The following is a 24,174-nucleotide window of genomic DNA, read 5'->3' as shown; positions in this document are numbered from 1 at the left end:
GCATAATTTTTTTCTTTTTCTAAAACCTGTTGTACTTTATTTATCTCTTATAATTAAATTAAAAAAATAAGGTTATAGGGGCTGAGGCAGGCGGATCCCGAAGTCAGGAGATTGAGACCATCCTGGCTAACAAAGTGAAACCCCGTGTCTACTAAAAAAGTACAAAAAAAAAAAAAAAAAAATTAGCTGGGTGTGGTGGCGGGCGCCTGTAGTCCCAGCTACTCGGGAGGCTGAGGCAGGAGAATGGCGTGAACCTAGGAGGTGGAGCTTGAAGTGAGCCGAGATCGCGCCACTGCACCACTCCAGCCTGGGCGACAGAGTGAGACTCTCTCTCAAAAAAAAAAAAAAAAAAAAAAAAAAAAGATTGTAGGAAACTTATTTTTGCTAAAATTTACTTTTTTTTTTTTTTAAACGGAGTCTTGCTCTGTCACCCAGGCTGGAGTGCAGAGGCGCAATCTCTGCTTACTGCAAGCTCCGCCTCCTGGGTTCACGCCATTCTCCTGCCTCAGCCTCCCGAGTAGCTGGGACTACAGGCGCCCGCCACCTCGCTCGGCTAATTTTTTGTAGTTTTAGTAGAGACGGGGTTTCACTGTGCTAGCCAGGATGGTCTCGATCTCCTGACCTCATGATCCATCCGCCTCGGCTTCCCAAAGTGCTGGGATTACAGACGTGAGCCACCGCGCCAGGCCTAAAATTTACTTTTAAGTAAAAGAAAAAAAAAAAAATAGAAAAAGTATAATCTGACATCAGGAATTTGTACCTAAACATGCACACATGGAGACTTTGGAGCTGGACATACGGGACTTGAATTTGCATCCCTGCCTTACTTTTTATGAGGTGCGTGACTCTGGGCAAGTGATTTAACCCCTCAGAGCCTCAGTTCTCTCCTCTGAGGAGAGAATGATAAACCTGTTCACGGGGCTGCAGCGAGTGCCTGGTCCAGAGCAGTTATTTTATAAATGCACATTATATTTTCCCCTCCTCTTCTTAGTCCCTAGAACTGAACGATGAGAATCGGTGGTCAGAGTAATGGCGGGGAGATACACTCAGATCCATAGTCACCAAGAATCGAGTTATGTTCAGAAGGTGCTACTTGATCAGAAAAGATGCTATTCAGATGTTGCCATGTAAATGATGCAAATGAAAAAGTAATTTGTGATTAATACCAAAATAGAAAGTAATCAGTGATATCCTGTTCCTTGTGTATACTAGATGATAATATTATTAGTTTAAAAAATTGAACATTACTGTGTATGTGAGGGCACTGTGCTGTGTGATTGGTTCATATCATCTCATCTTACCTAGTTGGGAAACACAGCCCAGCCAAGTCATATAGCTTGCTCAAGGTCTGGGTTGAGAGCCCAGGTTTTGGATTCCTGGTCTGATGTTCTTTCCATCATATTGCACTGTTTCTGATACAGTAAATGTGTTTTTAAAATGTCTTATTCCTTTGCAAATCAAATACATAAATAAATTATCATTTATTAATTTCCTTATTGATGGACATTTAGATGTTTTGTATTACTGTCAGTTCTGTAACAAGCATCCTGTGTCTCCTTGTGCTTAAGTGTAAGAGTTTCTATACGGCATAAATCTAGAAATGGAATTGCTGGGATAACTTCTGGTACATGGATTAATAAAAATGAAAAACCAGGATTGTGAGAAGGTCTGGACTTGATGACATTCACATTACAGCCCAGGGACAGGCTCTTTGTCATCAGAAAACCCCTTCCATTCATGAGGCCATAGTAACCCATGGCGACCGAAGCCCTTGTGACTTCGGAGCAGTGTGATCTGATTTTGAAGTGGTTTTGAAAACTGGGGGCGGTATACATAAGGTGCAAAGATCATGGAAATATGAATTAGCAAGTGGGGCCTCAGTCTAGGTTACGAGTGCTTTAGGACAAAAAAGAATTACATTTAAGGAAAAGTCACCATTGATAGCACTAACTCAGAATGCCACTAGTACTACAGATTTGTAATCTATTACCTTAAACTTTTACAAATGCTCATGGTGTCAGGTTCAGACCTAAGTTACTGAATGTCTATTGCCTGAAAAGGATACCTCAAAATTTTACTTTCCCTTTAATTTAGTAAATCAAAAGGCTCCAGGTTGTGACAGAAATGTCACTACTTGCTGTCTCCATTCCTGTACAGAGACCCACAAGAGACTGAAAAATGGTGTTCGTCAAGTTGTCTTAGGTTCTACGCCTTCCAGGACCGGTAGGAATGCGGTGTGGACTGCAGTGGAACTGGGGTTGGGGAGCAAACGCCTGGTCTGCTAGTACGGTCTCATCCACTTATGTTTTAGTAATCTCATTGCTTTCAGTGGAGGGATCCTATTTTACACTGATCTTTATGGGCAAAGATAATTATATATATTTGCCTGGGTAAGCAAATTGATAAACTTGTAACAAAGTGTATCAGACCATTTCTTTGGCAGGACCTACTAGAACAGTTTGTGAAGCAGAGCTGTTTCCAATGGAGCATGAAAAGCTTTGAAAATTCTCAGCAACAGCAGAAAGCAATATTTGAAATCACCCTTAAAAAATTGTTTTCCTCTTCCCCAACCAAGTTTATAAAAATTTGGTCAGACAGGCGTTTTGTTTTGATTTAAAATATTTTCAGTGAATTGTTATCTGCCGAATGCACATGTGTTCCTGCACTTTTTCTTTCACGATTGAAACTTTAAACCCTTCCCTTAAGTTCCCCTGAAAACCTCCCTGTGCCTAGTAAGGTTTTGCATATGTGAGGAGGGCGAAGGTATTTGGACCTTGGAGAAACCTTGCAATTTGAAATCTGCCTATGCAGTTGTACATCAGAAATGAACATGGTCAGTGCCATATTGTGCTGTTTGTCTTTTTCTTCTACCAAAATTCCTCACCCCTAAGAGACATTGGTTAATATAGGCATTTCAGTTTGGTTAATCAGATCATGAGTGCCTGTGAGCATGGCATGAGGCATGATTGAAGCAGTTATAAAACTTTGGCTCAGAGTAAGCCCTATAATTTGTTTTAGAGAATTACGTCTTCAGTGACATTAAAAAAAAACAACCCAAAAACAACAACCAAAAGACTGTGGTTTATAACACCACACCTGGTCCAGATTGTACTGGATGAATCCATATTTGCTTCGCCATAAATGATTTTGAGGGTGGAATTCTTGGATTGTTTTCTATCTTATAAACCCTTGACATTGTACTGGTACCTGTGTGCTCACAAACCTCCTGACATGGGAAAGACCGGCTCAGCCTCCCACTGAAATGTAGGTTGGCTGCATTTATTCTGCATGTTCCTAGAATGAGGAAATGATATGACAATAAACAGAAATGCCCTTGCTGAAGAGAGAAGGGAAGCTGGTGTTTATCTGGTCAGGTGGTTTAGATTAGCTGTGATGCAGCTCTGTATTATGTTACTTTAAATCATTGTGTCCCAACAGGACATAAATTATGAAGATTGTTACAGTATGTTTCATCCTATGTAAGATCAACAAATTGGAATAATTTTTTATAGGAAAATCACTGTGCTTTTGGCAAGGCTATTGAAGCCTTTAATTTGACTTGAGTATGTCTCAGATATTATTGCTTAATATATAAAGTATGATTTGCATAAGGTATGAAATAATAAACTTTTAAAAACAAAAGGGAAGAATTTCCCTGTAGCAGTTGCATCAAATGGCAGCACACTCCTGCTCCAGCAGTGTACTTTTTTTGCCCTGATGGTTTAGAGCCAGTTGCATGACTTTCCTCTGATGGGATTGCAAATGAGTTGAGCAGTCTTTGCAAAGATGGAGCTTTGCTGTGTGCTGCCTGCCCATCAGCCCTACCTGCACAGAGAAGGTGATTGCTCTGCGGTGGAACAGAATGGGAGCCTGCTCTAAAAAGGAGAAATCAAACGGTCTTGTTTATATACATTCATGAAAACAAACCATTTTTCTTTCAGGATATTGTGAATTACATAGATAAAAAAAGCCATCCCCTCCAGAAACTTCCTAGATCAACAGCTGAAGTTAAGATAATTTATATAGAAATGCTGAAAATTTTGACTTAAGAATTTATTATTTTAAATATTTTCTCTTCATTGCTATTTTCTGAGTTACTAGCATAATTTGTGAATTTTTGACACAGAGACTTAAAATGTTTCATTTGTATTCAAGATACAGCTAAGTTTGGCTACACAGAACAGATTTTCTAGATTTTAAAAAAGTGGCATAAAATTACTTTATGTATGATTCAAGAAAATTGGAACCGCTTCAGTGTCCCAAAGAAGCACATTTTCTGTGCAAAGCACTCTGTGCACTTTTGTGAGACCTCACACCCAATAATGATGTTAAGAAGTAGTGGAGCCTCAGATTTACAGACTAGTAGAGGCAAGAGAAGTTTAGGATTTGCTCAAGGCCATAGAATGAGACATAGCTAGGATTAGCATTTTTCAGGATAAGAGGATACTACCCACCATACTTTGATACCAAAAATAGGGTAAGTGCTAAGCTTACTTTACTTTCTATGTGGCTATAAGCCCTGGTATTTTTCTTCAACAAATAATTAAAATTATTATTAAATAAATAAATATACTTAGATTGTTTAAAACACAAAAGCAAAAGATCCCTACTTTCCATCTATAAGAGTAGGAATGTTTCTCTCCTTAAGCCTATCCAACCTATAAGGGTAGGCTTAAGGAGAGAAAAATAACAGGTTGAGGATAAATCCTGAATGTATTTGTGGTTTCCTTCAGCTCGATTTCTGAAGATTCTCACAGGTTCAGGGACTATTCCAAGTTTGCAACCTGTGTGTGGATTTTGAAACAAATACAGACAACTTATGAAATGGTTTCTTTGCTGGGTTTCTTGCTTGACACAGTTTTCTGAAACATGGCTCTGGCAGGCTTTTTTCTTCCATGGATACATTGATGCCGTCTATCACTGGAGTTCCTCTGTGGAGTTATCAGGATGTCCAGTCAGGCGCTAGTATTTGGATGATGTACTTTTCTTGCAGAAAATATTAGCAAATGTTGCAGAAACTGTGCTTTAAAAACTTTTAAAAGGGGAATGGATTCCCAGTTTAAAAATAAGCAAAAGAAAGTATAAACATGATTTCATTGATGTGCAACTGCTTTAGACCATTAGATATTTTGTGATGTGAAATGAGATGATACTCTATTTTACAAAATGTGTGCTGCTTATACAAAATGTATTTACTGTACCACTAAGCCAAACTTAGGTGTTGCTTTGTTTCCTTAAAATATTTTTTATGTAGCTGTGGCTGCCCCACAGATGATGGGGGAGTGGGCATTCTTCCTGCCCAGAGCGCTTGTTCTCTTCCTCCACCCTTTTGGTTATTATTGTAGGATCTTGACTTTCAGCTTAACACATCCCAATTTGAGCAGAAGCTCTTTTGCCTTCTCTCTCTCTTTAAAAGTAGATCCATAGAGATTATTTTTATTGCAGTAATAGGGCAAGATAGTTTCATGTCATATGTAATCTGGAATTATGTAGTGTTAGTAATAGTTATGTCTTCTCAAAGGAGCCAGTTGATTATAAAGAAGAAAAGTTAGGGAGTAGACTGTCATTTTGCATGCTATTCAAAAAAATAGCATATATATATTTTTTGGGCGTGTGTGTGTGTGTGTGTGTGTGTGTATTTTTTTTTTTTTTTTGAGATGGAGTTTTGCTCTTGTTGCCCAGGCTGCAGTGTAATAGTGTGATACTGGCTCACTGCAACCTCCACCTCCTGGGTTCAAGCGATTATCCTGCCTCAGCCTCCTGAGTAGCTGGGATTACAGGCATGTGCCACCACACCTGGCTAATTTTGTATTTTTAGTAGAGACGGGGTTTACTCCATGTTGGTCAGGCTGGTCTCAAACCCCTGACCTCAGGTAATCTGCCCGCCTTGGCCTCCCAAAGTGCTGGAATTACAGCAACCGTGCCCGGCCTCTATTTTTTTTTTTTTTTTTTTTGGAGATGGAGTCTCACTCTGTCCCCCAGGCTGGAGTGCAGTGGTGCGATCTCGGCTCACTGCAAGCTCCGCCTCCTGGGTTCACGCCATTCTCCTGCCTCAGCCTCTCGAGTAGCTGCGACTACAGGTGCCCACCACCATGCCTGGCTAATTTTTTGTATTATTTAGTATAGACAGGGTTTCATCGTGTTAGCCAGGATTGTCTTGATCTCCTGACCTCGTGATCGACCCGCCTCGGCTTCCCAAAGTGCTGGGATTACAGGCGTGAGCCGCAGCGCCCCCACCCCCCGCCTCAATTTTTTTTTGTTTTTGTTTTTGTTTTTTTTTGAGACGGAGTCTCACTCTGCCACCCATTCTGGAGTGCAGTGGTGCAATTTCGGCTCACTGCAAGCTCTGCCTCCTAGGTTCATGCCATTCTCCTGCCTCAGCCTCCCGAGTAGCTGGGACTACAGGCGCCCGCCACCACGCCCGGCTAATTTTTTTGTATTTTTAGTAGAGACGGGGTTTCACCGTGCTAGCCAGGATGGTCTCGATCTCCTGACCTCGTGATCTGCCCGCCTGGGCCTCCCAAAGTGCTGGGATTACAGGCGTGAGCCACCGCACCCGGCCACTCAATTTTTAAAAATGTATTTGGCCAGGTACTTTGTTTATCTTAGTGGTTTGGAAGCACAAAGTTGAAACCTATGGTCTTTTTTTTTTTTTTATATGAAGTATAATTTTTTATAATTTTGTACTGATGACAGTACCAAGGAGCTTAAATTCAATTTTTAAAAGGATTGCTAAAACAAAACTAACTAAACTTTGGCAGTGTTTGCAATACCTCTCACCTCATAAGACTATGAAAGCCAACAAATAAGGATTATCTGCAGATTAGGGAAGAAAACCTCCAACAGGACTTTTCTGAGGCAGCTGGTTGGCAATAACGAACAGCCCCCGTGCATTGCAAAGCATCACAAATTATTTTGACACTAGGGAACTCTGGTAAGGGGCGTCTCTTGGGATGGTTTTAAAACCAGTGCTTTGGTTTGCTTTAGGAGAAACGAATGGGTAGAAAACTGGTGAAATGTGCTAATTCTGAGACAGCAAAACTGAAAGATGGTGAGAAATTTAAGAAACAGCTAATCAGACTGGGCAGTTGGTCTGCCCAGTAGTAGCTGATGAAGATATGGGGAAATGAATTTAAACTTAGGTGCAGAGGAATTTGGAAACAAGTAGTGTCTCTTCAGGGAAAAGATACTCATAGCTAGTGATCAGCTTGACCAGAATGTCTTTTTGGTATACATCAGCTCTGTGAACTCTATCTAGTTAGAGAACTTCCACTAAAGATGGAACAGAAATGAAGGACCCTTTGGTAAAATCATGTGTAGAGGTTTTTTTGTGGGTGTAAACCCTGCCACCTGGAGAAGAGTGGATTTATATTAGTATACTGCTATCTAAAAGGAGTTTTCCTAACCTGGGAATTCAGTATAAATTTACTGATGTATTGGTAAGTCCTAATTCTGCAAAAGAAAGTTGTTTTGCACCTTGCTTTTTCATTTAACAGTGAATGTTGAAGATGGTACCATGTCATTAGCTAAAGAGTTGCCATATTTTTCCAATTGGCTGTGTAGGCTATTATGGCAATTGCCAAGAGCAGTGACTTGAAACTTTTTTTTTTTTTAAAGGCTCCAAGGTGCTACAGTATGAAAACAGCTTTTGAAAGCAATGTTTAGAAGTGAGCATGCAATCTCATAGGTGGTGACCTGTTCAGTGACATTCAAAAAATGTACTTATTACCATGAGCTAAGGGGGACTCATTTCTTCTGGGGCCTGGAAGAGCAGGCAGCTTTTTCAGTAGCTTGTGGACATTGTCTTCAGTGCGTGGAGAAGCCAGTTTTAATTTCATAGTTGGATATTCTTGGCCCTAGTTATTGGAAACGTTGAGCTCTGTGGCGGATCAAGTAGATGGCAGGTAGACTAGTGGCTTAGGATTGGTGGGTGTTGTGTCTGCCCCCAGACACACAAGGGACTGCACAGGGAATGGTCCTCAAGCAGGCCTTTAGCCCCACATCCTCAAGGAGACATGAGTCACCTGCTTGGCTGAGATGCTCGCTGACAGATTGCCAGTTCCGCAAGGAAATCTTCCTATGCCGACACCCACTCAGAGAAACAGTGTTAAAGATGTTTCTGGTTTTCTGAGCCTTGTAAAGGTGAATTTCTTTGGCCTTCAAATTGGTCTTCTGCTAGGTTTGGAAAGGAATTCTTCCTTTCCAGGCCACAGACACTATAATATCAAAGTGTTGTTGATGATGATAATAATCACTAGCATTAACTGAGTGCTTAATAGAGTGCCAGGCGTACTGTAAAGTATATTACATGAATTAGCTCCTTTTACATATGAGGAAACTGAAACTCATTTAAAAAGTTAAGTAACTTTTCTGAGGTCATATAGCTAGTGAATAGCAGAGCTAGGAATTGAACCCAATTGACCAGTGTGCTCAAAATATGTCTGACAGTCCAGAGAAAAAAAGCATAGATCAAATACATCTTTGGTTGGATTTGTTCCTCACAATTTAGTTGAGAATATTCTTGTGTTCCCTACAAATTAAAATCTGACGTTTCCTTTACGGTGACTAGAACAGTTAACAGTGTTTTCCATGTGAAAGTCTTGGTGAGACATGTAATCATGTTCTGTGGCAAAGAACGCCTGTACTTGGTGCACTAGACAGTGTTTATTTGATTGATAAGTCACCAACACCAGGGGAAGGTCCTGTCCTGTGACATGTGCGTGCTTGGCAATGATCTTGCCTTGCATTTTGCTTAATAATTTTCATTATTTTTAATTAAAGTTGAAGAAGTGCAGACTCTAGCTGAAATTAAGGTAGGTTGTGTTGCCGGAATCTGGTAATTACTTTAATTGATCACAAGATAGTTTCCTTGATCACCAATTAGAGTAAATTGCTGATCATGTTTCAAGACGTGAAGAAATGCCCAAACTGATTTATGTAATAGTGTTTTCATTTCTAATCAGACATAAATATCATTTCCTTCCATAGCAATTGTGTTTTATAAAAGAAGGGTTATAGGCCTACAAACATAATGGTGATTCATAAACAATAGAGGTCTAATTCATTGAATTAGTAAAGGAAGTATTTAGAGGCTTAATGGAGATTGTACTGGGGAAATTACTTTGGAGTAGCTGGTGCTCATTTTCTTAGTGGGAGATATGTTCTTTTTTAGTGCATAATTGGAATAGTCTATAATCAAAATATAAAAGGCAGCTGATTTAAGAATGTATATCAAAGAGAATTGCTCTGTGTAATGAAAGATTTGTATTGTAAATATGTGCTAGAAGTCTTAGAACTTTAATAAATCATACATGTTATTTGACTGAAGCTATATTTTAAATTCAGGGTGCTGTTAAACATTTCACAGATTGATGTAGGATTTTCGTCTTGGTTACGTGCATCTGATAGTCTTTCATAGTTTCATGGAATAAAATGAAATGAAAGGAACTTAAAGAAAAATTAAAGTTCCCAAAGAATACTTGATTTGGGGTTCATGGAAAAATCTTTAATTGCTGATGCTTTGGAGATTTCCAAATGACAAACTTCATTGGCCCAATTTACTGTGATTGTATTGCTTACATTCCTTAAAATGGTAGAGTAACTTAGAGAGTCATACTTCATCATACATTCATTGACTTGTTCATAAAATGTTTGTAATTTGCAGTAGAGGAAAGACTGAAACTATTATCAGCCATTATATGTTATTTGTTGGCCATATGTTTGTTTGAAATGGCCGTGGCTCAACAGAACATGGCTCATAGACAAACTATGCTGTAAATTGGCACTAAAAACCCACCTAAACAGGTAGGCATATGTTAAGAAGTTAACGTGAGCCAAAATATTTTAATATGAACCAGATTATGTACATTAAAGGATCCCAGCTCCTTTCACAGTGGGAACTTCATTTGCATGGCTTGTTCATTTTTTCCCAAACTAATTTTTAAAAAATAGATTAGGTATACACATGGTGCAAATTCAAAAGGTACCAAAGAATGTAGGAAGTCTTCCTGTTTGTGATTCTCAGCCATCCAGTTCCCAGTCTCCACTCTCGTCATCATTCCCCATTGCTCCCATCATTCTTGTATATCCTTCCAGAGATATTAATGCATACACAAGTATATAATTTCTTTCCTTTTTATATGCTTCATGAACTATTGTTATGCATATTTTTTTTTCATTTAGTAATGTATCTTAGAGGTACTTCCATGTTGGAGGATAAATGGTTTCCTTGTTCTGCTTAATGACTGCATAGTATTCCAGTGTGTAAATGTACCATAATCTTTCTAATCAATTCCCTTTTGATGGAGATTTTGCTGTTTCAAGTCTATTATTATTACAGGCAGTGCTGCAATGACTTTTCTTGTAATTTGTGGATGTGTCTGCAGGACAAATTCCTAGAATTGTTTGGTCTAAAGGCATGGACATTTTCCATTTTGACAGATACTGTCAGATTGCCTTCCATGATGATTATATCAACTTATATTCACCAGCAGTATATGAGAATACCTTTTCTTCTATATCTTCACCAACAGAATATTAGCAAATATTTTGATCTTTGTCAAGCTACCAGGTTTAACTTAGTTTTTAATTTGTACTTATCATGATTGAGATTGAGCAGTTTTTATGTTTCAGAACCATTTGAATTTCTTTTCTGTTATCTGTCTATTATGTCCTCTGCTCATTTAAAAAATACTGGGTGGTTGGTCTCCTTATTAATACGTAGGAGGTTTTTGTATGCTAAGGAAGTATATACTGCAAATATAATTTGTTGTTTATCTTTTGATTTTGTTTGTTGGATTTTATTACCATACAGAAAAAAAAATTTTTGCCTGTCTTCTTCCTGCAGTACAGAAAAAAAAAAAAATTTAATGTAGTAAGATTTATCTATTTCTTAGTAGTAGTTTAAAGTTTTCTGGAAATAGAATTTATAAATTTCTTGTTAAGTTACTCCTAGATTGTTTTTTGGTGCCATTTTAAATGGTATCTTTTCTTCCGTATATTTTCTAATTGGTTTTTGTTTGTATGAGAAGGCTGTTGACTTTTTTTTTTTTTGTCTTATTCTTGACTTTAATGGGAATTCTGCTGTTTCCCTATAGAGAATGATGCTAACAAAACTGATGCTGCCTTTGGACTGAGAATATATTCTATCATGTTAAGGAAGGGTGCATCTATTCCTGTCTATCAGCATTCCAGAGAATGTTGTCAGTACTATTTCTACTTTTTGGAATTGATTGAGATTTTCTTTGTGGACCAATATATGTTTAATTTCTGTGAATGTTTGATGAGCGCTTTAAAAGTGTTATTCTCAGTTTTTAGAGTTTAAAGTATAGCAATTAGCTCTACCTTTAAAATTATGTTTGTTTGTTTAATCTGTCCTGGGTTAAGAGATGTAAGTTAGGCTAAGTGCAGTGGCGCATTCCTGTAATCCTGCCACTTACAGGTTTAGAGGCTGAGGTGGGAAGATTACTTGAGGCCAGGAGTTCAAGACCAGGCTGGGCAGCATAACAAGACCCCATTTCTACAAAAATTTTAAAAAATTAGCCAGGCATAATGGCACTTGCCTGTAGTTCTAGCTACTTGGGAGGCTGAGATAGGATGTATCCCTTGAGCCCAGGAGTTGAAGGTTGCAGTAAGCTATATTCGTGCCACTCATTCCAACCTGGGAGACAGAGAGACCCTGTCTCTTAAAAAAAAAAAAAAGTGAATTAAAGTCTCCAACTATAAATGTTTCTTTCTATTTATTCCTATATTTCCTACATGGGCTTATTAAATGTCGTGTTATTCTTTGTAGTGTAGATATTTGTAATTATTTAATCTTCATTGGTGGATGCAGATTTATAAATGCAAATTACCCGCTTCAGGACTTTTAATGTTTTGCCCTAAATCAGCCTGTTCAATATAATTTATTAACAAGTTTTTTTTTTTTGCATTTGCTATGTGCTTTTATTTTTAATGATTGAATTTTACTTTGTGATCCCGTGTGAAAGTTTTCTGTTTATTTTGATTGGTTGGATTTACATTCTTTACATTTATTGATTGGACAGATGGGTTTAGTCTTATAAAACACGGCAGAACCAAAATACTTTTTTCTTCTTTATTTTAAATTATAATATGGACTGTGTTTTCTTTGTTTCATTTTAATTGTGTTTTTCTTTACTTCTTAACTGGGAATGTTTATATTTTTATTTTGATTCTTATGGATACTATTATAACTATATATACACATACTATCATTTGATAATACCTTATGGATAACATAGTATATTGTATACATATATAATACCTATATATAGTATTATGTACATATATATGTACTATTATACCTATATATAGTATCTACAAGATCCTATAAAATTATATACCTATAATTTTACGTAGAAAATATAGTCTTCTGTTTCTGGCTAGGCATTGTGTCTCACACCTGTAATCGCAGCACTTTGGGAGGCCGAGGTGGGTGGATCACTTGAGGTCAGAAGTTTGAAACCAGCTGGGCCAACATGGCGAAATCCTGTCTCTACTAAAAATACAAAAACAAAAATTAGTCAGGTGTGGTGGCACGTGCCTATAATCCTAGCTACTCGGGAGGCTGAGGCAGGAGAATTGCTTGAACCTGGGGGGCAGAGGTTGCAGTGAGCTGAGATTATGCCACTGCACTCCAGCCTGGGTGACGGAGTGAGACTCCATCTTAATAACAACAACAAAAAAAGAAAATATAGTCCTGTTTCTTTAGATAGCATTTGTGGTCCCCCCCACAAAGCAATATTGAAATATTATTTTCTCCTACTTTTCATTCACTATTTAATTTTAGTTTATATTTTTCAGTCCTAGTGCTTATGTTTAATGAATTAATCAGATACAGAGTCTTGCTCTGTCACCTAGGTTGGTGTGCAGTGGAGTATGATCATAGCTCACTGCAGCCTCAGATTCCTGGGCTTGACAGATCCCCGCACCTAAGCTTCTCGAGTAGGTAGGACTACAAGTGCATGCCACCATGCCCAGCTAATTTTTTAAAAGTTTTTTGTAGAGATAGAGTCTCACTATGTTTCCCAAGCTGGTCTTAAGCTTCTAGCCTCAAGCAATTCTTCCACCTTGGATTCCCAAAGTGCTGGGATAACAGGCATGAACCACTGTGCCCAGTCTTAGTACTTAAGTTTTACACATTTAAATGTACTTATGTCTCTAACTTGATCTTTCATCTTTCAAAGATTTTGTTTACTTTTACGTACCTTCCTCATCTTGTCCTTTCTCTTTTAAACTCCTTTAATAGCTCATAACATACACATTCCATTCTGTAACTGTAATTCCCACAGTTGTTTTAAATGTATTCCTAGAACTGAATGAATATATTGCTTACTGCTAATACCTTTGGTATAGTTTCTCCGTTCATCTCATAGTTACTTATAGTTCATCCTTTAATAGTTTCCTCAAGAAGGATAAGTGAGAATTATTCCCTGAGTTATTGCATTTCTAAAATGTCTGTCTTTTGTATTTATTGAACAACAGCTTAGCTGGGTATAAAATTCCTGGTTTTCAACTTTCATTTCCTAAAGTTTTGTAGGTCTTGCTCCTCTGACTTATAATGTTGAATGTTGATATGAGAATGTTTGAAGTCAGCAGATTCTTTTTTTTTTTTTGAGACAGGGTTTTGCTTTGTCGCCCAGGCTGGAGTGCAGTGGTGCGATCTTGGCTCACTGCAACCTCCGCCTCCTGGGTTCAAGCAATTCTCCTGCCTCAGCCTCCCGAGTAGCTGGGAGTACAGGTGCGCACTGCCACATCCAGCTAATTTTTGTATTTTTAGTAGAGATGGGGTTTTGCCATGTTGGCCAGACTGGTCTCGAACTCCTGACCTCAAGTGATCTGCCTGCCTTGGCTTCCCAAAGTGTTGAGATTATAGGCATGAGCCATTGCACCCGGCCAGATTCTTTTCATCCTTATAGATGAATTGATCTTTTTGATTAGATGCCAAAAGGATTTTTTAATTTTCCGAGTTTAACTTTGCTACAGTATATACGTATGATTGAATTCTTACAATTTATAGATTTAAACCCTTTATTTTTGGAAAACATTTTTAAAAAAATTCTTATCCCCAAGTATTCTGAGTCATATAGTTTTCTTAAATTACACTCTAATTTTGGGGGGTTTCATATTTTTTTCAGTTAAGTAGCAACATGGTCTTCTTTTTTTATTTTTTGAGACAGAGTCTTGCTTTGTCACCAGGCTGGAGTGCAGTGGCATGATCTTGGCTCACTGCAACCTCTGCCTCCTGGGTTCAGGCGATTCTCCTGCCTCAGCCTCCCGAGTAGCTGGGACTACGGGCATGCGCCACCACGCCCAGCCAATTTTTGTATTTTTAGTAGGCATGGGGTTTCACCGTGCCTACTAAAGGATGGTCTCGATCTCTTGACCTCAGGTGATCTGCCCACCTTGGCCTCCCAAAGTGCTGGGACAACAGGTATGAGCCACCATGCCTGACCAACAACGATCTTTATGTTAGATCTCCTTTGTTTGTCCTATACATTTATTCTGTACTAGTTCTTCTAAACTCTTGTTGATTTCTATTTCATTTTGCCCATTTTCTGGATCCTGTCCTCTTGGGTCTCTTACTGGGTTGTTAGTGATGTCTATTCTGCTTCTGGCTGTTTCTAGCTTTTCTGACTTTTAGTTGGCTCAAAGCCTTTAGATTCCAGCTGGAATCCCATAAGCAAGTAGCTAAGACTGTAAAAAGAAATCTTTGAAAGAAGCAGATGCTTTTCACCATCTGCTAAGTCAGCTTTTTGGCATTGTATCTTCTTCATTGTATTCCAGATAATCAAACTTTCAGTTTGAGTTTTGCCTTTTTTCTCTCCTGTTCAGTCATCTAAATTCCTTGAAGTAGTTCTTTGAGTGTATATTTTGATAAATGTTTTTAATTTGTGGATTTAAAAATAAATATTTTGGGGATTGGTTGGTTCTGTTATATGGAAGAAGGATTATGGAATTGTCTTTTTGCTTCCAGAGCAGACTGAGTATTCTTTTCCCCAAGGAATAATTAGGAATAAATCCTGTGTAAATGGTTTATCAGGCTTTGTAGTATTTTATTAAATGCAAATATTATGTGACGGTTGAAGGGAAATATGCAAAGCTGAGGAAAATACAAATATGAGGGTGTTTTGATGTGTCTTAACATTTTTTTAATTGTATGTAGATACGGTAGATGCTTTTTCTTTGATCAGTATGCCTCTTCGGCTGTGGATGTGTTTCCTTTCAAGCCTTATATCTGTGATGGAATAGATTTTGCTACTGTACTGATGGTATGCCAGCGGTCAAAGATTTGAGGACCACTTCTGACTGTGTTCCAATCATCCACTTGATCCACTTGGCTAATGGGAAATGGCAAGGAATTGTAGGCATCACTTTAGACATTTTAGAATGACGTGGTTCAAAGAAATTGTGACCACAGGGTGTAAGAATTTGGGTAGTGACTGTGCACACATAATTTCTTGCCATTAAGCTGCTTTCCCCAGTCAATGTGCATCAGGATGTTACCCCACAGTGTATTATCTGTTTGTTTGCTATACATGTGCAAGTCTCTGTTCATGACAACTGGAAAAAGGAAAGAGCCATTCTGCTGGGAGACAGCAACTAGAATCTTAGATTCTCAAGCCCATGGAGAGCTTTTCACTGCTCATTGTGTTTTGTAAGGTTTACCTTGTGTAGTTTGGTCAGAAGCAGTAGTGACAGCAGTATGTGCCATTATCGATCTCTTATTCCGTACCAAGTGCTGTGCTAAGTACCTTTGTATACCTTATCTCATTGTTTATTAGAATGTAATCACATGACTTTTAAAAATTATTATCTCCATTTTACTGATAAGAAAACTGAGAGGGCCAGGCATGGTGGCTCACGCCTATATTCCCAGCACTTTGGGAGGCTGAGGCGGGTGGATCACAATGTCAGGAGTTCAAGACCAGCCTGGCCAAGCTAGTGAAACCTTGTCTCTACTAAACTACAAAAACTAGCTGGGCGTGGTGGCAGGTGCCTGTAATCCCAGCTACTCGGGATGCTGAGGCAAGAGAATCGCTTGAACCTGGGAGGCAAAGGCTGCTGTGAGCCGAGATTGTCCCACTGCACTCCAGCCTGGGCAGCAGAGTGAGACTCTGTCTCAAAAAGAAAAAAGAAAACTGAGACTCATAGTTAAATTGCATGATAATTAAGTGGTAGAATCAGGATTTGAATCCAGGACTCCCTGGCTCAAAAGGCCATGCCCTTAACAATTGCATTGCTGTCTATCAGTGATATTGATTAGCGTTGTACATCTTCTAATGCTAAACAAGAATAAGGCATTATAGGCAGAGTAGAAATTCTCCTTACACGTAGTTTAATGTGGGTTAACTCTATGTTTGAATAATTAGAACAGACTTTCTTGGCTGGGCACAGTGGCATGCACCTGTAGTCCCAGCTACTTGGGAGGCCGAGGCAGGAGGATCCCTTGAGTGATCCCTTGAGCTCAGGAGGTTGAGGCTGCAGTGAGCTATGATTGCGCCTGTAAACAGCCCCTGCATTCCACCAGCTTGGGCAACATAGTGAGACCCTGTCTCTATAAAAACAAAAACCAGGCTTTTGTTCCTTCCCTTCACATAATCTAGAGAATCAGCTTATGAGATGAGAAGGGCTGGGAAAGTGAATATTGTTTTTCCACAGATAATTCCATATGGGGTTACATGGATTTTGCTTGGACTTTCTCCCTTTTCCTATAGGGAAAACCTTCAGGCCTTAAATGTCAACATGGAAATCTTTATCCCAAATAAAATTGGCTCCGAGAGAGGTACCATAGTGAATGATACAGAATTGTTTAAAATGGCATCTTCTGTATTTCTCACTGTTAACTAGGAAAGGCACGCTTTGGTCATTTGGTGATGCCAAAATTGGTTGAGTTAGTTAGCTCAGCTAACATCATATTGGTTTTTCTGGATAGGGTTAATGAAGTTAAATATTTATTTACGTGGGTGTAATGGGTACTGCCCTGTTAATTCCACTGTAACTTTGTAATTCATGTGCCATTACCCTAAGAGTCTTACCAAGTATTTTTGCATTCTGGAACAACAGGGACAGACTCTCCTATTGTTTGCAGTTACCTTCATAAAAATTGAAAACAAACAAAAAAAATGAGTTTTTTCCCTCTTCTCAAGTTCAGTTTGCCTTCTGCTTAACAAAATTGTTTCCACTCCCTCTGTGGTATGAAGACAGAGCCCCGTCAGTCCACACTTCATCGTGTTACTGGTGTGCAGCCCTCTGCTCATTTCCTGGCTTGCCTTCTGCCCTGCAGTGGGTGCACTGTCACCTTGAAATGGCAGTGTGAGGCAGTAGCAGGAAGAACCCAAGCAGGCAAGCTGGGCTTCTGTTTCACTCTAGGTGTCAATAGTCTTTGATTTGTTCCTGTCCTGCCTGGGAGGTGAGATGAAGAAGTTGTTCATTTCTGCTGGTGCTTTTGCTTAAGACACCCTCAGGAGACCTTTTTCCGTAGTCTTGTGGGTTGCATTAGTTAGCAGCCCAATCACTAAAAACAAAAGGAGCAGAGCTGCAAGAGAAGTGGCTCCTAATATTTGGAGCCAGGTAGTGAGACCTGGAGCACTGGGTTGAAGGGAAATTATTCTCATGCTATTTTGTAGAGTCTCGTCCTGAGGACAATTAAATAGTCCAGACGGGTCACTGGGTGAGACCAATTTCCTGGTTTGTTTACTTGAGCCTGATAGTTTTTCACCATCCAGCAGTAGGTCACAGTCCTGCTGCACTGTGACCCCAGAGGCCTGCAGAGAGCAGTCCTTTCATATTTGATTTCCACAGGCTTCCCCAAGGATCCTTGCATGTCTTTATTTGGTTGGATTGCTCTGTTGTGTCTCTCAGGCTCAGGGTAGAGGACAATGTCAGTAATTACTCTTGACTTCATCTTATGCAGGCATTTGGCTTTATGTCCCGAGTTGCCCTACAAGCAGAGAAGATGAATCATCACCCAGAATGGTTCAATGTATACAACAAGGTAACTAAACTGCCTTATTTGGGAATCACCTTAATTACAGAGTTTAAGAAACTTTTTCTTCCTTGTCATCTTGTGCAGCTAAATGTCATCGAGCTTAAGAAAGTCTTATCCTTTCTCTCAGAATGCCTGTGTATTATTGCAAATTAGTAACACATTTTCAGGTCTGCTCCTAAGAACAGTGAATAAGCTCTTTATTTTCATGCTTGTCTTTCTGCTGAAGCTAATATGAGAAAGTTGGGCCAAATGAGGCTCCTGAATTAAACTGGAGTATCAGCCATGCAGATATGTGTCAAAACTTAAGGTAAATTATTGAAAGAAATGGTAGCAAATCAGATAGATATGGTCTTGTTTATCTCGTTGAAATAAATTTGCTCAAGAACTGTGCTTTGAGAACTGTTAAATTTTGTATCCTGTGTAGGAACTGACCTTATTTAAGACAAAGGACAGACTAAAAAGTTTTGAGGGGGCACAGTGAGAAGAACCTTGTTCCTCCAAAAGTGTCCTTGCCTTTATGGTCATGCCATTTGGAATGTCTTATCTAGATTTCTGTGACATCTTCTCTATGAAAATCTTTGAAGAGAGAGAATTTCACAATACTCACGTGACTTATTAGAATAATACAGAGCACCTTCGCACCAGGCGAAACTTTTCTTTGCTAGTTGCTTCTCTTAGCTCGTAATTTTGCCCTTTACTCCCACTTCCCTAATTTGGAAATGTGCCTTTTTTATTTTCTTTTTTTTTTTTTGAGGTGGAATCTGGCTCTGTTGCCCAGGCTGGAGTGCAGTGGTGCCATCACAACTCACTGCAATCTCCACCTCCCAGGTTCAAGTGATTCTCCTGCCTCAGCCTCCCGAGTAGCTGGTATCACAGGCATGCACCACCATGCCCGGGTAATTTTTATGTTTTTAGTAGATACGAGGTTTCACCGTGTTGGCCAGGCTGATCTCAAACTCCTGAACCCAGGTGATCTGCCTGCCTCGGCCTCCCAAAGTGCTGGGATTACAGGTGTGAGCCACTGTGCCCAGCCAAAATGTGCTTTTTATTTATTTATTTATTAAATTAAATTTTATTTTTTTTTTTTGAGACGGAGTCTCGCTCTGTCACCCAGGCTGGAGTGCAGTGGTGTGATGTCGGCTTACTGCAAGCTCCGCCTCCCGGGTTCACGCCGTTCTCCTGCCTCAGCCTCCCGAGTAGATGGGACTACAGGCGCCTGCCACCTCGCCCGGCTAGTCTTTTTTGTATTTTTTAGTAGAGACAGGGTTTCACCATGTTAGTCAGGATGGTCTCGATCTGCTGACCTCGTGATCTGCCCGTCTTGGCCTCCCAAAGTGCTGGGATTACAGGCATGAGCCACCGCGCCCAGCCTCAAAATGCGCTTTTCAAACATTGCTGCTAAGATATTACATTTGATAGCTTGGTTTTTCTCAGTGGCCTGAAAATAGTTGGTGTAATTAAAGTAATGAGAGTTCAAGTGGAACCTCAGTCTCTTTATTTAAAGAAATAAGATTTGAGATTCTGGCAGCTGCATTGCTTCTTCATGGGAGAGAACTTTTTTATTTCAAGGTGGCTGTTGAGCCAGGCCTGATGTAAACTGTGCCCCTGGAGTTCACTGGGTTTTGGAAATGTTTTGCTTATTCATAATGTAGTAGTTTCTAGATCATTTAATCCCCCTAATTCTGAAATATGAATGTTGAATAATAGACTGATTTCTGAACTGCCAAAGGAAAATAACCATGATTTACTGCTCAGAGTTTTAAAAACTGCTTTTCTTTTTCTTAGGTCCAGATAACTCTCACCTCACATGACTGTGGTGAACTGACCAAAAAAGATGTGAAGCTGGCCAAGTTTATTGAGAAAGCAGCTGCTTCTGTGTGATTTCTTCCAAAATACATGTAAAATCTTGTACACATCTTAGCTGCAATGTATGTTGAAGGAAATTTATGTGAACAGAGTTGTTCTTTTTGTTTTTTTTTCCCGGACAGAGTCTTGCTCTGTTGCCCAGGCTGGAGTGCAGTGGCCTGATATCAGCTCACTGTAACCTCCACCTCCTGGGTTCAAGCTATTCTCCTGCCTCAGCCTCTTTAGTAGCTGGGATTACAGGCATGCACCACCACGCCTGGCTAATTTTTGTATTTTTAGTATAGACGGGGTTTCACCATGTTGGTCAGGCTGGTCTCGAACTCCTGACCTCGTGATCCACCCACCTCGGCCTCCCAAAGTGCTGGGATTACAGGCGTGAGCCACCACGCCTGGCTGTTGAGTTGTTCTTAAGGCATCATATCTAGAAGCAAAAAAAAAAAAAAAGAAAAATAACAATTTATGTTGTGTGAATTTAGTTTGCCTTTATATATTACATTTGGTAAAATCAGTGCTTAAATATGCAATGATTTAAACTTGAACTTGAGGTAGTTTTCATGCTATCTAATCATATACCTAAGATAAACCAACCTAGTTACTTATATTAATAATATTCAGAAGGAGAAGTGGCTTTTTTTTTTGAGACGGAGTCTCGCTTTGTCGCCAGGCTGGAGTGCAGTGGTGCGATTTCAGCTCACTGCAACCTCCGTCTCCGAGGTTCAAGCGATTCTCCTACCACAGCCTCCCGAGTAGCTGGGACTATAGGCACGTGCCACCACGCCTAGCTAATTTTTGTATTTTTAGTAGAGATGGGGTTTCACTATGTTGGCCGGGATGGTCTCAATTTACTGACCTCGTGATCTGCCTGCCTTGGCCTCCCAAAGTGCTGGGATTACAGGCATGAGCCACTGCGCTTGGCCAGAAGTGGCATTCTTAAATTTATGAAGTTGGGATAGGGAGTATTCACACATTTTACAACCCAGAAATTCAAGCAATTTTGGTGACTACAAATGCATTGTGTTGGAGAATAGTTGTAAGGTGGAAAAAGAATTATGAACTTGACAAATAGTGAGTTTTAACTTTAAATAACAATTCTTCTTTTGTTTTGTTTTGTTTGCGACGGGGTCTCGCTCTGCCTCCCAGGCTGGGGTGCAGTGGCAGGATCACGGTTCACTGCAGCCCTAATCTCCTGGGCTCATGCAACCTCCTCAGCCTCCTGAGTAGCCGGGACTATAGGCAAGTGCCACCACGCCAGACTAATTTTAAAATTTTTTGTAGAGATGGGGTCTCCTGTGTTGCCCAGGCTGGCCTTGAACTCTTGGGCTCAAGCAAGCCTCCCACCTCTGCCTCCCAAAGTCCAGGGATTACAGGTGTGAGCCACTGCACCCAGACAGTATAACAGTTTTTTGTTTTTTGTTTTTTGTTTTGACACAGGGTCTCATTCTTTTGCCCAGGCAGGAGTGCAGTGGTGTGGCCATGGCTTACTGTAGTCTTGACCTCTTAAGCTCAAGTGATCCTCTCACCTCAGCCTCCTGAGTAGCTGCAGCTACAGGCATGTACCACCACACCTGGCTTATTTTTAAAACTTTTTTATGGAGACAGGGTCTTACTATGTTGCCATGGCTGGTCTAGAACTTCTGGGCTCAAGTGATCCTCCCGCCTTGGCCTCCCAAAATGTTGGGATTACAGGTGTGAACCACTGTGTCATAACAATTATTTAAAATTTTTAATTTATTTTTAATAATTATACAAGATGGAGTCTCACTATGTTCAAGACCAGGCTAGTCTTGAACGCCTGGGCTCAAATGATCTTCTTGCCTTGACCTCCCAAAGTGCTGGGATTATAGGTGTGAGCCACTGCGCTCGGCCTATAACAATTTTTTTTTTTTTTTTTTTTTTCTGAGATGGAGTCTCGCTCTGTCGCCCGGGCTGGAGTGCAGTGGCTGGATCTCAGCTCACTGCAAGCTCTGTCTTCCGGGTTTACGCCATTCTCCTGCCTCAGCCTCCCGAGTAGCTGGGACTACAGGCGCCCGCCACCTCGCCTGGCTAGTTTTTTGTATTTTTTAGTAGAGATGGGGTTTCACCATGTTAGCCAGGATGGTCTCGATCTCCTGACCTCGAGATCCGCCTGTCTCAGCCTCCCAAAGTGCTGGGATTATAGGCTTGAGCCCCTTATAACCTGGCCTCTATAACAATTCTTATGAAGCTGAAGTTAATTTGGATTTTAGCTGCCATTACTACTTAAATAATTAATTAGATTAAACAAGTCACAAAAATTGGATGAGCTCTCTTGGTGTGTTTTCTTTACTTTTCTCTTTCAACAGAGAGTTGAAGGAGAGGATAAGTGTCTTGTCCGTGGCTTCCAGGAATGTGTGGCAATATAAGATTTACTGTGAGAGCAGCGAACTCACCAGCTCATTATTTGACTTACTGAGTTAAGGAGGAACTAAGGGTCATTTTTCCCCCATCATTTGCATGTGTGACTCCTGAACTGAGGTTCTACAGCCACTGAAGCTAGAAGCTACTTGGGTATTATTCAGTAGTGAGCTCTACTTACTCCATGTATCACTGACAGATATGAAAAGCAATATCAAGTAATCTATTATTTAAAAATTATAATAGTGTTCTTTGAATTCAGGAATATACTACTAATGAGATTACGATGCAGATATATCCATCCATGAAGCATTTGTTAGTCCCTTGAAGCATCATGGTAGTGGAATTTAACACGGATCATTTTTGTAAACCCACCTCTCTTTAGGGGCCAGAGAAATCACTCTTTGTTACAGCAAGCAAATCTTCCCCTCTCCGTGTCACCCTTGTCCCAAACCTGAGAAACATACGAGAACATGGCACAGAGGCTGAGCTCTCTGAAGCCAGTTCCTGGCTGGTTTGGCTGGCCAGGGAAAGGCAGGTATGGTCAGTTGCCCCGTGGACATGTGGTGTGCAGGGAGAGAAGAGGGAAGAGAGCCACCCAGGCTCTCTGGCTGCCAGGGGATCCAGACTCTTAGCACTAGAACTTCTGTTTCTTAGAATTCTTTCAAGGGAAAAGATAAAGCTGTGTGTTTTTATAAGCTGTTTCCTATAGTGCAGATTTGGACTTCTATACATTTTATTACCAAATATTTTTAGTTAAGTGCTTCAATTTTCAACATTTTTAAAAATTTTCTTTTGAGAATCATCACCTGGATTTACAGGAATTTTTTAAGCATGAAAAAATTTAAACATATTCAAAAGTACATGAATAATACGCTGAAGCCTTATATACGGATCACCCAGATATAAAAATAAAAAAGATATAAAAATTACCAAGATTTTGTCCCAATTGCTTCATTTTCCCCATTTCCTTCTTTGCTAAAGTATTTAAAAGCAAATTCCAGATAGCTTATCATTTCACCCCTGTATCCTTCAGTAAGTATATATGGAAAATATGGCCATTTTCTTGTATAAACCACAGTACCTTTTTTTTTTTTTTTTTGAGGAGTCTCACACTGTTGCCCAGGCTGGAGTGCAATGGCACAATCTTGGCTCATTGCAACCTCTGCCTCCCAGGTTCAAGCAATTCTCCTGCCTCAGCCCCCCAGGTAGCTGGGATTACAGGTGTGTGCCACCATGCCTGGCTAATTTTTGTTTGCATCCTTAGTAGAGATGGGGTTTCATCATGTTGGCCAGGCTGGTCTCAAACTCCTGACCTCATGATCTGCCCGCTTTGGCCTCCCAAAGTGCTGGGATTACAGGCGTGAGCCACAGTGCCCGGCCCACAGTACCATTTTTATACCTAACAAAGTGATTCCTTGGTACACTTAATACCTAGGCAAAATCAAATTGTCCTGAAGGTCATGAGTGTCTTTGGACAGTAATTTGGTTCTAATCCAGGATCTATATGAAGCCCACCCATTGCATCTGGTTGTTGTGTCTCTTTAGTCTCTCAATCTGGAGCAAGCTCCCCTCCCTTCCCCATTTCCCCATGTAATTTATTTATTATAAAAATTGGGTCGGTTGTGCTGTAGAATATTCTGCCTTCTGGATTTGTTTGTTTCTTTCTGTGGTGTCATTTAACTTGTTTTACTATACTCTAAACGGAACCCTTTTCCTCTGTTTTGAGCGGAAGTCTCAGAGGCTAAACTTGATGTCTGTGTTAACATATGTCACATGTAGCACAGTGGAGAAAGCAGGATATGGCTCATAATTACAGTGGTGAGAATGATGTTGCTAGTTATCACCTACATGAGGGTTTGACATAGGTCTATGTTACGGGTCGCTGCATCTGCTGGAACTCATAGACTTTACTATAGAGAATC

General features: G+C 39.9%; 1 protein-coding gene across 4 annotated transcripts in view; it reads left to right on the top strand.

The window, feature by feature from the left end:
- Positions 1-24,174, top strand: part of LOC105467129 (pterin-4 alpha-carbinolamine dehydratase 2) — a 60,687-nt gene that overhangs the window by 33,289 nt on the left and 3,224 nt on the right. For 2 of the 4 annotated variants that reach the window (XM_071098433.1, XM_071098432.1), the window contains exons 3-4: positions 17,936-18,016; positions 19,796-19,908. In XM_071098433.1, coding sequence (XP_070954534.1) covers positions 17,936-18,016; positions 19,796-19,891 — 177 coding nt within the window. In that variant the 3' untranslated portion in view covers positions 19,892-19,908. Of the gene's footprint in view, positions 1-17,935; positions 18,017-18,764; positions 18,977-19,795; positions 22,155-24,174 lie in introns of those variants that run through there. The other 2 variants (XM_011716542.3, XM_071098434.1) reach the window with 2 other exon arrangements.

The sequence above is a fragment of the Macaca nemestrina genome, chromosome 6, assembly GCF_043159975.1.
Source record: "Macaca nemestrina isolate mMacNem1 chromosome 6, mMacNem.hap1, whole genome shotgun sequence".
NCBI lineage: Eukaryota > Metazoa > Chordata > Mammalia > Primates > Cercopithecidae > Macaca > Macaca nemestrina.
The sequence above is the reverse complement of the archived record's forward strand: the minus strand, read 5'-3'. Positions and strand labels throughout refer to the sequence as shown.